Source organism: Poecilia reticulata, chromosome 19, assembly GCF_904066995.2.
Source record: "Poecilia reticulata chromosome 19, P_reticulata-male-v2, whole genome shotgun sequence".
Lineage (NCBI taxonomy): Eukaryota > Metazoa > Chordata > Actinopteri > Cyprinodontiformes > Poeciliidae > Poecilia > Poecilia reticulata.
Window position 1 is genome coordinate 23,841,935 of NC_088848.1, and position 13,810 is coordinate 23,855,744.

A 13,810-nucleotide genomic window follows, 5' to 3' on the forward strand; every position below is an offset into this window, starting at 1 on the left:
AAGAATTTACTCAACATTAAAAACGTATTTGGTGAAAAGGCTCATTTAGTTCTGGCTAACTGATCAAAACATCTGTCTGATTATGAAAACATGATGCAGACAAATATAGAAAACTATACATACTATCTTAGACAATAACAAAAGAATACACATAAATGATGTAATTAAAAATAAATTCAGATATATGGAGCTCCAACGAAGTCATGTCCAAACTCAGACTATCACAGAGAACAGCTGCAGAATAATCTATATCCAACTTACTGAAAACATAAAATATATCTGATAATGCAACCAAAAAAACTGAAGGAAGAGGTACATTTTATATTATCCTCTAACCTTAGATGTTCTGTAAAATTGTAACTACGATAACACAACAATCAATGAAGATCATTATTTGCAAAAATAATAAAATAAACATTTGTACTACTAAAACAAATGATAGAAGAAAATAGACATTTATTTTGTTTGACAAAATCACAAAATGGAATACATTTGAAAAAATAACATGATACAAAATATTTTCTTGCAATTAGAATACAAAGTTTGTGTAAAAATGAACTCTATGATCCAATCAGAGGATCATCTTGCTTCACTTCCTCTAAAAAAATGGGAGCTCACATTTAGAAATATTTGTAAACTGGTGAGCAGGAATGAGCACGGTACATATTCGAGTGCCAACAGCGGCTAGTTGATGTGACTGATGTGATGATCAGTCACATCAACTAGCAGGAAAACAGACAAAACAAAAAAACATCACTGCCTCACAAATAAAGAAGTAGTTTACTAAAAACAATAAGCTTCAAGATTCCCAATACTGTCCTGCTGCTGTTTCCTTTTACTGACACAAAGGGGAAAGTTTTCATCTTTCAATCCTGTCAGCAGAAAATAAGGAACTGAGATCAAACAACTGATCTGAGCGGAGAGACTGATTTCAGCCATTAGATATTAAATTAAAAGCTATTTATTGGTACAGTAATATTGCTTTACTCTTCAAAACCTTGTTTAGAATGTGCATGAATTTACGCATTTATTAACATAAATACAAAATTTAATTATATTTAGTGAATATCTGGGTAAAGAGCAAAAAAATGCTGATGATCGACAGACTTTCTCTGGTTTTTATGTTCATAAACTTAAACCCAGACCTGTTCTACTTCGTTCCACTGAAAACTGAACCTCCAGACAGAACACAACTCAGGATTTACCCCTGAACTGGATCCATTAATCCTTGGTGTTTATGTCTGTATCAGCACTACCTCAGGACAAAAACTCAAAAACTGACGGGCATTTTAATGTTTACAGTCTGGAGGGCGGTGGAGCAGAAAGAACAGAGCTGCTACAGCTGCACCGTGAGAAGCTACTGTCTCCAGTCATCATCACCATGGTGACCATGGGGCAAGAAAAGAAAAAAAAAACCTTTGCATGAATGTTGTCCACCTCCAGTTACCACACAGACACTCCCAAACACACACCAGAGAGCAAAGGGACCAGAGTCGGGAGGATGAGCCCCATCCTGGTCAGAAATGAAGACTTATGTGTTCAGAGCTCTTTTTGACTTCTAATGTCAGCGTTTCATGGTGTCTAAAATCTGTCACTCAGTTTCAGTGAGGTGTAGTGACTGTAGCGGCAGCAGGTGTTCACTCGTCATGAGTGGGATTCCTCTGGGCTACTTGTTGGGACTGCTGTAGTGTCCCAGCGGTGAGCCTTGAACATAGCTAAGGATGGCGCTCTGCAGGTAGCTGGCTCTCTGGGCCTCGTCCTCCTTCATCCGCTGGATCTCCACTTCTTTCAGCCGCAGCTTTTCCAACAGGGAAGACTTTTCACTCTCTTTGTCAAGAAGCACGTCACGGTGATTATTTGTCAGAACTACGAAAAATGAAACGCACAAAAATGGCATAATATGTAACAGGTGTGTACAGTTTTATGTAATAAATTAGAATATTAATGAAAATTTCATGTATTCCAGTAACTCATAAGTTATGTAATATAGAGACCTCCCACATTCTCTATACTTTTTTTTGTTCAAAATATTATTATAATAGTTTAAGGTATGATAACTTTTTCTTGTTTTGTAAATTAATTAAAACTGAAAATACACTGATAATCTTCAACACATTTTTATTTGGAGTGAAGTGAAAACTGGATGAAGTTTATAAAAACACTCTATTTTTTGTTAGAATTATTTATTACTATAGGTTAAGATAAAAAAAACAAAAAAAAACAAATAAAACTAAACTTCCTGTTTCAGATAAAGTTAGGATGATCTAAATTATTTCTGTTTTGTAAGAGTCAGAATTTTCTATACACTAAGAACACTTCCCAATACAAATAAGTGAAGCTAATTTATAATTTTATTCTGCTAATAACTAGCAGAACAAAACCATTCACTTTAAGAAATACTTGACATTTATTCACAGGTATCTAAATGAATGGCTCATCACAAAGGCAAACAATCTGTGGATTACAAATTATTTAGCTGAACCTGAAGTCAAGATGAAGACATTCTGCTGTGAAATGTTTGCCTGCTGTTAAGTCCAAAATTATCCACACCTCTACTAGATTCAGATTTCAGATTATTTTCATTCAACAAAGACATTTGTCTCTGGTCAAGAATGTTCTATCAGATAATAAAACAATGCAAAAGGAGTATTTTAACTGTTTTCAATTTAAATGTTTTTATAAAAATGGACATGTTGAAAATTGTTTACAATTTTCTCTTCATCTATATTAACATTACAACAATCAAACCTTAATCTGTAGTTCTGTTCACAGATTTTGTCAGGACTCTTCCTGGGCCACTACAAAAATATTAATGTCACTTCTGATGGGAAGAAACATGTAGATCAAGATAACATATTACATTAAACCAAAAATCTGACAGGAAAATGAAGGATTTTGAGCAAACTGTTTACTAATAGATCAGATTTTTAAAATTTCCAAAACATTATGCAACTTGAAACAAAGCAGTAAAATAAAAAGTGTATAATGTACCTTTCATCTCTCTCTCCAGAGCACTGATCTTTGCTTTGAGCCCCTCTTGTGCTGTCCTGTCTGCCTCCAGCTGTCCAATCTGCTCCAGAAGCTCCACTCTGACCCTGCTCACCTCAGCCACCTTCTCCTGCTCTTTTCCAGACAGATCCTGCAACAACATGCTGTGTAGGAAGGATCCACACCAAACAGCTGCCAGCAAACACACCCAATCAAAGAAGGGCTGGGCGGTGCGGCAGAAAAACCTATCACAGTGTAAGCGTTTCATATTAGTCCATATCAATAATTAGTGATTACTTTTTTGTTTTGTCTGAAATACTGCCAAGGCGTGAGTTTTATTACTCAACAGGCTGTTGCTAGGTAACAACCTTTTTTTTTTCTCGTAACATAGAGGGATTATCAGTCGACGTCACATTGCGTCAGCAGCCACTCTACTGCCGCCTGCAGAAGGCAGGCAATACATTATTCTAACTATTTAAATTATTTACAATCAGACTAATAAAATCATCAAGAACTCGCCGCCAGCACAGATCACCTCTCTTCACCTGGCACAAACTAACACACGCAGTTTTGAGGGACCTGCAGATGTCAGAGGCTTTATTTTTAGTACATTGTCTGTGAACCTCGAACTACCTCTGGTTCAACGTGCTGCAGTTTTGATTTCAGCTGGTGGCTGAAGTTGTATTTCATTCATCCTTTGCCAAATATGATTTTATTTTTTGTTTTTTTTAATGTTTTTCCCCCCTCTTTTTTAAAAACTTACATTTTAGGAAAACTCTATTCTAGTGCTCGTCTTATTTAGAGAGACTGGACATATCTTGTTGAGAGCTGATGATGGAACCATGAATAAAACTGCTTTAATATTTCCAGAAATATTATTATTGCCACTGCAGTTTGGGCCATTTTGCCTCATTTATTCACTCACCTGCATGTAATGTGTATTAATGGGTCACTAATATCAATTTGGTAGCATGACTTATTTTATCACACAGTGATAAATAACTGAAGCATACTGACAACATAATAGCTAATGTTAAAACAGCAAGATAAATGTGGGTAACCATGGCAACCAGTGAACCCTTGAAGACTGTCGGGTCTTTCAGCAGCATCCGCTGTATTTAAAAACAGATAATCCCTCTATGGGCTCCACCTGGTCTGGTGTTGGAGCACATCCTGTGTGTCTCAGTTGTGTCTGAATTCATTTTCAGCTGGTTTTGCAGAACAAGCAGCAGCAGCAGGCGGCTGGGCCCCTACCTGCTGAAGCTCCTCTATCCGGCGCCGCAGGCCGTCTGTCTCCACGCTCTGGTGGCTGCTCTTCGCCTGCAGCTCAGAGATGCTCTGTTTCTGCTGGGAGCAGTGCATCTGCAGCTGCTGCATGGATGCACGCAGGGAGCGCAACCTCTCCTCCAGGGATGACACGCGTTCCTGCTGCTCATGAAAAGAAGCGTGGACGTGAGGTTTTGAGAGCAGGAAGACTTTCTCTTCTGTTCAGGCATCTTACCTCCTCCAAGCGCATTTGAGTTCGCACTTTTCCCAGTTCCTCTTCTGCCTGGGTCCTCTCTGTCACAATGGCTGCTTTAGTTTTACCCAACTCCTGCAGCAGACAAACAAAACCAAGTATCTGAAAAACTCTTACCAACTGTTATGAAATTATTCTACACTGGCGAAAGGAAGGAAGCAGGACTGGTGACCTCTTCCAGCTGGATCCTCTGCGCCTCCAGTTTGAAGATCCGCTCCTGCAGAGCTCTCTCACTCTCCTCTAAATGCCGGCTGACGTTCTCCACCTGTATGACAATATAGCTGTTAAAAAACGTCCATCCAAAAGTTGGCTGCAATACTCAACTTTAAGCATGTAATCAGTCATATATACCAAATAATTATATCAACTCTTTGAAAGAAGAAAGACAGCAGTTCACAAAGGATCAGGTGTGATATCACCAAAAATCTTTTACCAGACAAAACGCTTTGAAGGATGTTGAATTAACAGAGTCACAACAATTCGTTTCCCTTTGGGATCAATAAAGTATTTCTGAATTTTGCATTGGATTGAAACTGAGAATAACATGTTATTCATGCGCAGGTTCCAGCTGTGATGTGATGCATGTTGTGTGAACAGTGTGATGGAGGACGCAGCACCTCTTTGTGTCTCAGGGTCTCCATGTCCTCCAGGGCTTGCTTGGACCGCCGCTTCTCTGACTCCAGCCGATCTGCGGGACAGACGGGACATGAGCCGGACCTTGTGTGGGAACACTACCTGCTCCGGATGCTGCTGCTACCTTCTGCCTTCGTTAGCCGCATCTTGAGCTCTGCGGTGCTGTTGGTGAGCTCCTGCTTCAGCTCAAAGATCTGCTGCTGCTGAGACTTGCACCTGCATTCCAGCTCCTCCACCTGACACACATCTATTACTAACATGACTGCCACGTTCATACGCTACAGGCAGTCATCATTTCCTCTGCTGCTGCTTGCAAATAAAAGCACAACCTTTACATTTGATGCTAGCTTCAAAGACAATATCATGAAAAAGTACCGGAAATGCAGTACATAAAAGCATAAAAGTTTTAAAAAATGGTTTGCATGTCATTAAATCATTTTGGCCATTCTACTGGTGTAACGCAGTAAGACTCCTCCATGACATTGTTACTGTTCTGACCTTCGATTTCACAGAAGTTAACCCCATTGGCCTGAAGCAACCTTTAGATCATAATTATGAATTAATGTAAAGCACTTTGAGTTGCCTTGTTTCTGAAAATGTGCTATATCAATATAATTGCCTTACCTTACTATGATCAAGCCTCTCCTGTAAAGCTGGAGGTTTTCACACACAGACGTTATGACCCAGAACATCTGTGCATGATAACCTGATTTATTTAATAGCATTACGGGCCGTAACCAATCTGTGACAGCCAGAACTCTGTTCTATTTATTCTCCTTCAATAGAATAAATACATAAAGGGGAGTAAGGGGAAGGGGAATAAATACATAATTCACTCGATGACACACAAAGCAATTTTCTACTTTGACGTAAGGATTTTTTTCTGATTTTCTCATTGTTTCTCTTACTATCTATCAAAATATGAAACCAGAATGAAATGTACAGAATGGGCTTTTGTTTATGCGTGTGAGAACTTAGAAAATCAGCCAGGGATCAAATACTTATTTCCCACACTATGAAACAGTCCTTGTAATGCCACAGGTGTGTAAAGTTAGACACATGATACTCAACAAGCAGAGCTCATACTTTACTCCTGAGTTGGCCATTGGTTTCCATCAGGTTCTGGATCTCTCTGTGGAGTTTTCCCTCCCTGAGAGAACTTTCCTAAAGGAAAGGAAGACAAACACAGAGGATCGTAGCATAGTCCTGTATTGACTAATGTTTGTTTGTTCGTTCTGTGAAAATTGATGCTCTCTAGTAGAGAGAGAGCATCAAGCTCAGTCAGATTGGATAGAGAGCTGTTTTAGGTGTTTTAGGAGAGCTCTGAGTAGAAATGTTCACCTGTAGATGTAAAAGCTGGTAGAGACAAAAGACCTTCAGAGGTCACTGCAGCAAAACGAGGTTCTACTGAGCCTGGCCCCCAGGGCTGGACACATTTTAAGGTTTTTATGTGTGAAAAAAAAATCCAATAAAATACAAGAGAAGTTTGTTTTATAATATGAAAAATGTGGCTCAGTTCAATACCTCTGCAAGGCGCCTGTGTGTGAGCACATCATTTATCCAGATCTGTCTGTGTAACTCTTTGCTTTAAAACACAAAACTCAAGACGACAGCCCTGATGTTCTCCAGCGTTTCAGCGTACCTCTTCCTGCTTCTTCCTCAGCCGGCTCTGCTGGTCCTTCTGCTCTTCTTTCTCAGCCTTCATGCGACACAGGACCTCACCCATACTCTGGCCTTTCTGCTCTGAGAGGGCCAGAGCTGCTTCTGTCATCTGCAACCTGCATTTTCAACAGAAACACCCACAAACCTCATTGCTTCCATCCATCTCTGCAGTCAGTCAGATGTAGCTTCTTCAGAGTAGAAAAACTCATCATAGTTAACTAAATATCTTTGGGGTTTGGGCAACATGTTTGAATTTTGTACAGCTTTAGCTTAATTACTGCTCTGGTTGTGTCGTTCTTTTAGAAAATTGTCTCTTTTAAAAAGTCTATAAAATGAGTCTTGCTCTTCAGCAGGAATAACATCAGAGAGTAGAAAGAAGGAATTACTTGGCAGTGAGGGAGTTGATCGCTGACTTCCTCTCATTCAGAGCTTGTTGGAGCTGACCAATCTGAGCAGAGGTTGACCTGACATCAGAGGAGGTAAACACATCATATTTAAAGAGACAGTAAGTCTATCATATTCAGGTTGTAGGTAATAAGTCACAGACTTCTTCATAAGCATTTTTGATTCCTTTAGGGTTTATAGTGTCTGATGGCTTATTAGACCTGATGACCTCAGGAGAGTAATCAACAAGGTGTATTACAGATGTTTAATAGGCTTAAGGACAGTCGAAGCTACACACTGTCATATGTAGGGAGTGTGTCCCTGTAGAGAAGACTGCTGTCCATAGCCTAAGTTGTATGCTTAGAGGTAACAAAGTCATATATGGTAAACTGTGTTTGCTATCTACAATCTGACTCTTATGTCTCGTTTCCACTGAGCAGTTCTGAACCGCTCCGACCTTTACTGCTTAGTGGAAGATTGATCTGCTTAGTGGCGTTAGATTCTTCCCAGGTCAGTGTAGTGATTACTAATGTAGACTTGTCTAAAACAAATCCTTTACTCAGATAAGTCTGTGTCATCTCACGAAGGAATTAAACCCCCTTTAACACACTTTAGATTCATTTAATAAGTAAGTGTTTAAGTCTTTGTATTTAAAGAAGGTTGTATATATCAGCTTTAAGACTAATTCAACAGCCAGTAATTTTACAAAGTAAATGAACTCACTTGGTGGAGCGTCCCATCTCCTCCCTCTGCCTGTCTATGGTCTCCATCAGGCTGAGGAACTGGAGGACAGTGAGGACAACCAGAGTCATGGTCATCATAAGTTATACACAAAACTCTCATTTGAAATAAGATGCAGTAGATAAGATAGAGAGAAGATTCTCTGTCTACTTACTCCAGACAGAATGTGCCAAACTGACAGTTTACCTGGCGACCCTTTTCCTCCTTCAGTGATTGGATCTCTCTGCTGAGGACATGGGTCTTGTTGCGGCTTTCTCTCAACGTGAACTCTCTTTCAGAGTTGTGTCCTGTGCTCTGCTCTAGACGGGTCCAGAAAGTTCACAAAATGAGCCACACAGTTTGTTGAAGCAGGTATATGACTCCAACTCCACCAATAGGGGTTTGTTTTCTCACTCAGGTAGGCCAGTAGGAGTCTCTCCAGAACCTCCAACTGTGTTACATATTGAGCTGCCCAGTCATAGAAAAAAAGACTGCTATTCACTATTCCTGTCAATACTAAAATTATTTTGGTAACACTGCATATTAAAAACAAAATATGCATGTCAATCTGGTGATTTCACTCATGGATGATTTTTATTGTTTTTGCTATATTTTAGTGGAAATCACACTTACAGGAGGAGATATGTGGCAGTCTTACCCAGAGCTTTGAGAATGTCACTGGGAATGTTGTTTCCTGCCAACTCAAGCTGAATTACGCTCTTGTTCTTCTGCAGGGCCTCCAGCAGGGACCTCCCACCCAGCAGACCGATGTTGTTCCACCTCAGGTCTGGAAAAGGAAGAGTGAACTATCATTAGTCACACAGCAAAGATGTTTGGTTTAAACCAACATCTCCACTACATCAGGAGAACTGCAACAAAAACAAACACAACACATTAGGGATTCCTGAGACAATCAAAGATGCGCCAACATGTCTGTTGCTCTGCGGTTGGACAGGACTGATGTGGGCAGTTCCAATTCACCTAGCTCCTGCAGGGTGCTGTTGCGTCTGAGGGCCAGGGCCAGCTCCGAGGCTCCGTGGTGGTTGATCTGATTGTTGCGCAGGTCCAGGTGTGTCAGAGTGTTGTTGGACGCCAACCCATCACAGAACAGCGAGAAGGACTCTTCCCACACACCCAGAGCATTCCACTCCAACACCAGCCTGAGAACAGTGTTCACACTGGGTCACTATTATCATATTATAAACGGCTCCAGTGTGCTTCCCTCCTCAGGCTGCAGGGATTTCATATTTATGGAAACCCTACAAAACAGTCCTGTCACAAGATTCTCCAAAGGACATCATTTTGTTCAAATTTGCTGTTACATACTACATTTTGTACTGGCTAAAACAAGTAAAACTGCTGTTATAGTTTTACTCAGCACCATTTTAGATACACTGATGAAAATGACTGTGTTTAAAGATAATATGTCTCTAAATTCTAATGGCTTTTATTTCCATTGCATTGGGAATAGTTAACATTCTGTTCCAAAGCAAACATTAGGAGAAATGTATCAAATATGTTCTCCCTCTCACATAGAGATGAATAAGGAATATTGGATTGTTCAAAAACAGCTATGTCAGCATTTTTGTCTTTACAAATTCCTGCAATATCTGTAAGAAGTGAAAATGTTTGAAGATTTCTCTTTTCTGTGAGTCACTGATTGAATCGCTTTGTGATTTTTTTATCCATGACAGATGCTTTACTAATCACAGACAGCTGGTTTTCACTACACTTGGTAAACATTTTGGTGAAAAATCACTAAACATCATATTTTCCCACAATGATAGAAAGAGGTTCCCTAAGTTAATATTTTTTCAGTTTTTTTTTGACAGATAAACTCACCTGTGCAGTGTCTTGTTACATCCCAGCAGCTTGCCCAGAACCTCAGCTCCTGTAGATCTCAGATTATTTCCCTGGAAACAGTTATCAGAAACTCACCGATAAAAAGAGTCTGTTCAGATGAATTATTTATTTTAAAGTGTTTCTGCCTGTGTGTTTAGCGTGTGTGTCAGATTTTACAGCTGTTACCTTCAGATCCAGACATTTCACTGATGTGTTGTGAAACAGTCCAGCCAAAAGCATCTTGGTGCCTTAAAGTCAATTCAAAAATGTAGACTGTTACATATATAGACATTTATTATTCAAAGGTGAATAAGATAGCTTGATGGCTTTTTGTTAATGTCAGTTTTTAAATAATACATCCCAGTGGTTCCCACTATTGACTTGTACATGGTGCCTTCTCTTTCACTCATCTTGACACAGATCAAACTCCTGCAGAGGCCTGCTAACGAACCATTCAGCTAATTATTGTGTTGGACCAGAGAAACATCTAGAATAAGCAGGGACCCATCCGGGTTTTGAGGACTGGAGTGTAGCACCTCTGTTTTATAGCATCATAAAGCAAACATGGCTGACAGTCGTACACACCTTCCTCTGTTAGCATGCAGTCACTAAGGGAGACCTCTGTGAAGACGGCGTCCTTCTGAAAGGCCCTGGCCAGGACACTGCAGGTGTCAGTGGACAGGCTGTGTCCACTCAGGTCCAGCCTGGAGCTGTGGGCAGCCCTGCTCTCCTGGAGCTGAGCCACAACACTCTCCTGGGGCTCCACCCCGCCCTCCTTACACAGCTGCAGGTACGTCCACCTGAAGTCTTCCATACTGGACGGAGCTGTTTGTTCTTCCTGCTGCCTGCCAGGACCTGAGCATCAGCTGACAGGAAATGAGATATTTTCATCAACAAACTGCTGCTTCATTCATTTGACACAATGAAGTTAAATAGTTTCTAAGTGTTGCTTTCAAATTGTGATCATTTATCATTTTCACTCCTCATGAAGCCGTAATGTCATCCACTGTTTCACTGCCGTAAAGGTTAGAGGTCAACCATCTGTGAGTGGTCAGTGGCAATTTAAACACTAGTGGTCCTGTGGGCTGTTGGCTGATTTGTTGTTGTTTTTTCCCCATCTTTTATTTTTTATATGAAGGCGGCAGCTGATGCCAAGCGGCTATGCTGAATGGAGTTGAGACATCACTGTGGAGGAACTCTGGCCAACTCCGCTTTGCAGAATTATTGGAATTCTGTCACATTTCTGCCAAGACCTCCAGTTTCATGGTCCTGGATAATCAAAGTGAGCTTGAGCTGCTTTTTATGTTTATTCAGGTTATCTTTGTCTGATCTTAAACCCAGTTTGATTATCTGAAACATTCAAGAGGGACAAAAAAAGAAATAAAGTTTAGAAGTCACCGACTGACATTATAGACCTGTCGTCATGGTATCAACCTTCCAGACCACTCAGGTGTTCTGGATCTGGTCTGCTCTGTATCCCCAGAACCAGAACCAAACATGGAGAAGCAGCATTCAGTTTGTACGCTCCTCAAAACTGGAACAAACTTACAGAAAACTGCAAAACAGCTGAAACACTGAGTTCCTTCAAATCTAGACTAAAAGCTGTTTGTTTAGAACTGTGTTCAATTCACAGATGAATTCCAGTCTTCATTCTATTATTTTATGACAATGATATTTGATGATTTTGATGATATTTAAGAAAATTGCCCATTACTGAAATATGGTCTGCAAATAAATTTGACTTGCCACAGAAATCTATGTTACTCTAATATCCCTAAATAAAATCAAGTGCAATTGCCCTCATAAAATACCTATATGGTAAATAAAGTACACCTTTGTATAACTTTATCCCAGTAAAGGTTGGAAGCATTATGATGTGGGGAGTTTCTTTGGCCCTGACTGGGTCAGGGTCGATGGGAAAAAGGATGGAGCTGAGTCCAAGACAATCCTGAAAGAAAACTTGTTGTAGGCCACAGAAGACCTGAGACTGAGATGGCGTTTCACTTCCCAGCAGGACAAACTCCTTAAACGATGATCGTTTCCCTCAAAGTATCACAGATGTTCTCCTTCTAACTTGACTGACCATGAGCAATTTTGCAAAGCTGGTAGACACAAATCAGAAAACACCTGCAGCTATAAAGCCTGTTGCAATGTCATATTAACTATATGAATATGCAAAACATATTTGTCAGATTGTCATTTGTGAAAATGTTGAAAACTATGCAGCATTTTTTTTCCCGCTTTGCATTAAATTTATTGGCAATTATTTTGAAGGTATGACAAATAATCTCCGGAGAATCACTTAGAACAAAGCAACTGCAAAGTCTAAAGGTTCTGAAAACCCAACCGTCATATTTGACCATATTCTATAAGACCATTATGATGGTCCACACTGATGCAACTGGAAGTTTTGGCTGTAACTGAACCACAACTTAACCGCGTTAACACAGTGAAACCCAGAAACAACGACGATATCCAGACAAGCATGGCGTTTACTCTATAAACTAATAGTAAGGACAAAAAAGCAAGACCAACCTCTGAGAGCAGGAAACAACTACCTACCAGAAAGCGATTGTTTCAGACACAGAAGCTAACAGAAAACAAGTCAGCAAGTAACCAGGAAATTAACTAAGACGCAAAGCATCTTGGTCAGTGTAGTTTTGTAAAAACGCCTTGGCGCTAGCTTCCATAGACGCCTCCTGGACCGCTCACGCCTATTGTAGCTGATGAGATTTAGGGCGGCCGTCTTGGAGCGGTGGACCGCTCCACTCAGCCTTATGTGTTTGGCAGACACAATGACATATCAGCGCATTTAATCTAACATAACACGCATTTTTGTTACTGAAAACCTTATTCAAACAGCTATCAAAGCTAAATTAATAAACAATTGTATTATTTAATTGTATTGATACATAGTTCATAATATTTCAATATGCTTAGTGAGGAAACCAATAGAATAGGAATAGAATATTCTAATATTGACGTAATACTGGTGTCTGATGCGCATTTTACAAAGCACAGAACCGTTAATAATTTATTTAATAAATTATTTAGTAATATCAGTACATATTTTTATGAATATATAAACACAAATAATGATTAATAATGACACAAATAAATAATTATTAATACTGAATAATATATTAGATACACGTTTATGTGTATAAATATACATATAAACAGGTATAACCTAACATACTGCTCAAAAAAATAAAGGGAACACTTAAGTGTTTAAGTGTTCCCTTTATTTTTTGAGCAGTGTATATATTATTGATCGGCTGTTTTCCAGCCGACGAGTTCTAGCTTCAGTGATTCAGCAGCTGAGATTGAGTCCAAAATCCGATGTGAGATTCATCCGTGCTGCGGTGAATCCGTCTCTGTTTATAGTTCCCACTTCTTCCTCACATCGTGTCTTTAGGAAACCTTCAAAACAAAAACGGAAGATTTAGCAGGTGTGTTACTTTTGACAGAGTGAAAGAATTACATATAAATAATAGTCTTTACCACTTTGTAAACTTTGCTGGTGCAATGTAACATATATTATCAAACTTATATTGTTATAATATTTACGTTTACAATATGTACGTTTTATAATATCTGTTACATTGTTTCATTTCTAAGGTAGGCACTTGTGTCAGATAATCTAATTCAATGTTAGAGAATAATTAATTTTTTATTTAAGATTTATGGAATCCGGGCATTACACCAAGCAATATAGCTAATATTAGCTGGTATGTCACCGGTGGTGGACATAAATACAGTAAAGTAATATTCTAATCTCAAAATATACACAATAATATGTCCATCATACTTGTGAAACGTTGTCTGTCGAGCCCTCACATCAATAATCCGTCGATCCGAACAACAATATCCCGCAGTGCTGAGGCATCTTCTGCTGTTTTGCTTGAGCAAAGTAGGAGGGACGACCGCTCCAAGATGGCCGCCGTATTTCCTGCGTCGGAGCAGCCAATGCGGGGTCTACTCTTATATTATGTCTACACCAGCTTCAGTTAACATCGTTTACGTAGCTCTACCGCCCTCTTCTGGCTAGGTCGACCACTG

At 39.6% G+C, this 13,810-nt stretch overlaps 1 protein-coding gene across 3 annotated transcripts; it reads right to left on the minus strand.

The window, feature by feature from the left end:
• Positions 1-436: 436 nt before the first annotated feature.
• Positions 437-12,936, minus strand: lrrc45 (leucine rich repeat containing 45). Of its 3 annotated transcripts, XR_014085109.1 has the most exons (19): positions 12,284-12,936; positions 10,334-10,614; positions 9,935-9,996; positions 9,749-9,819; positions 8,888-9,066; positions 8,565-8,693; positions 8,114-8,226; positions 7,910-7,968; positions 7,189-7,266; positions 6,783-6,918; positions 6,227-6,304; positions 5,265-5,376; positions 5,125-5,195; positions 4,680-4,772; positions 4,490-4,582; positions 4,243-4,416; positions 2,992-3,139; positions 2,749-2,821; positions 1,778-1,866 (listed from the first exon to the last, which is right to left on the minus strand). XR_014085109.1 is itself a non-coding variant. In XM_008438195.3 (18 exons), exons 2-18 carry the CDS (start codon positions 10,560-10,562, stop codon positions 1,667-1,669), a joined length of 2,025 nt encoding a protein of 674 aa, XP_008436417.1. In that variant the 5' UTR covers positions 10,563-10,614; positions 12,311-12,926; the 3' UTR covers positions 437-1,666. The 3 variants fall into 3 exon arrangements, 2 of the variants coding, with proteins under 2 accessions (XP_008436417.1, XP_008436416.1); XM_008438195.3 differs by lacking the exon at positions 2,749-2,821 and having other exon boundaries at positions 437-1,866; positions 12,311-12,926; XM_008438194.3 differs by lacking the exon at positions 2,749-2,821 and having other exon boundaries at positions 437-1,866; positions 12,284-12,925.
• Positions 12,937-13,810: the final 874 nt, after the last annotated feature.

Excerpts from the sequence above, each read along its gene's own strand:
- lrrc45 (XM_008438195.3), bottom strand. The coding sequence starts at position 10,562 with ATGGAAGACTTCAGGTGGACGTACCTGCAGCTGTGTAAGGAGGGCGGG. Across the intron at positions 8,694-8,887 it reads CAGCACCCTGCAGGAGCTAG|ACCTGAGGTGGAACAACATC; the intron begins GTGAATTGGAAC and ends TTCCTTTTCCAG. Across the intron at positions 7,969-8,113 it reads AGGAGGAAAAGGGTCGCCAG|TTCCTCAGCCTGATGGAGAC; the intron begins GTAAACTGTCAG and ends ACTGTCCTCCAG.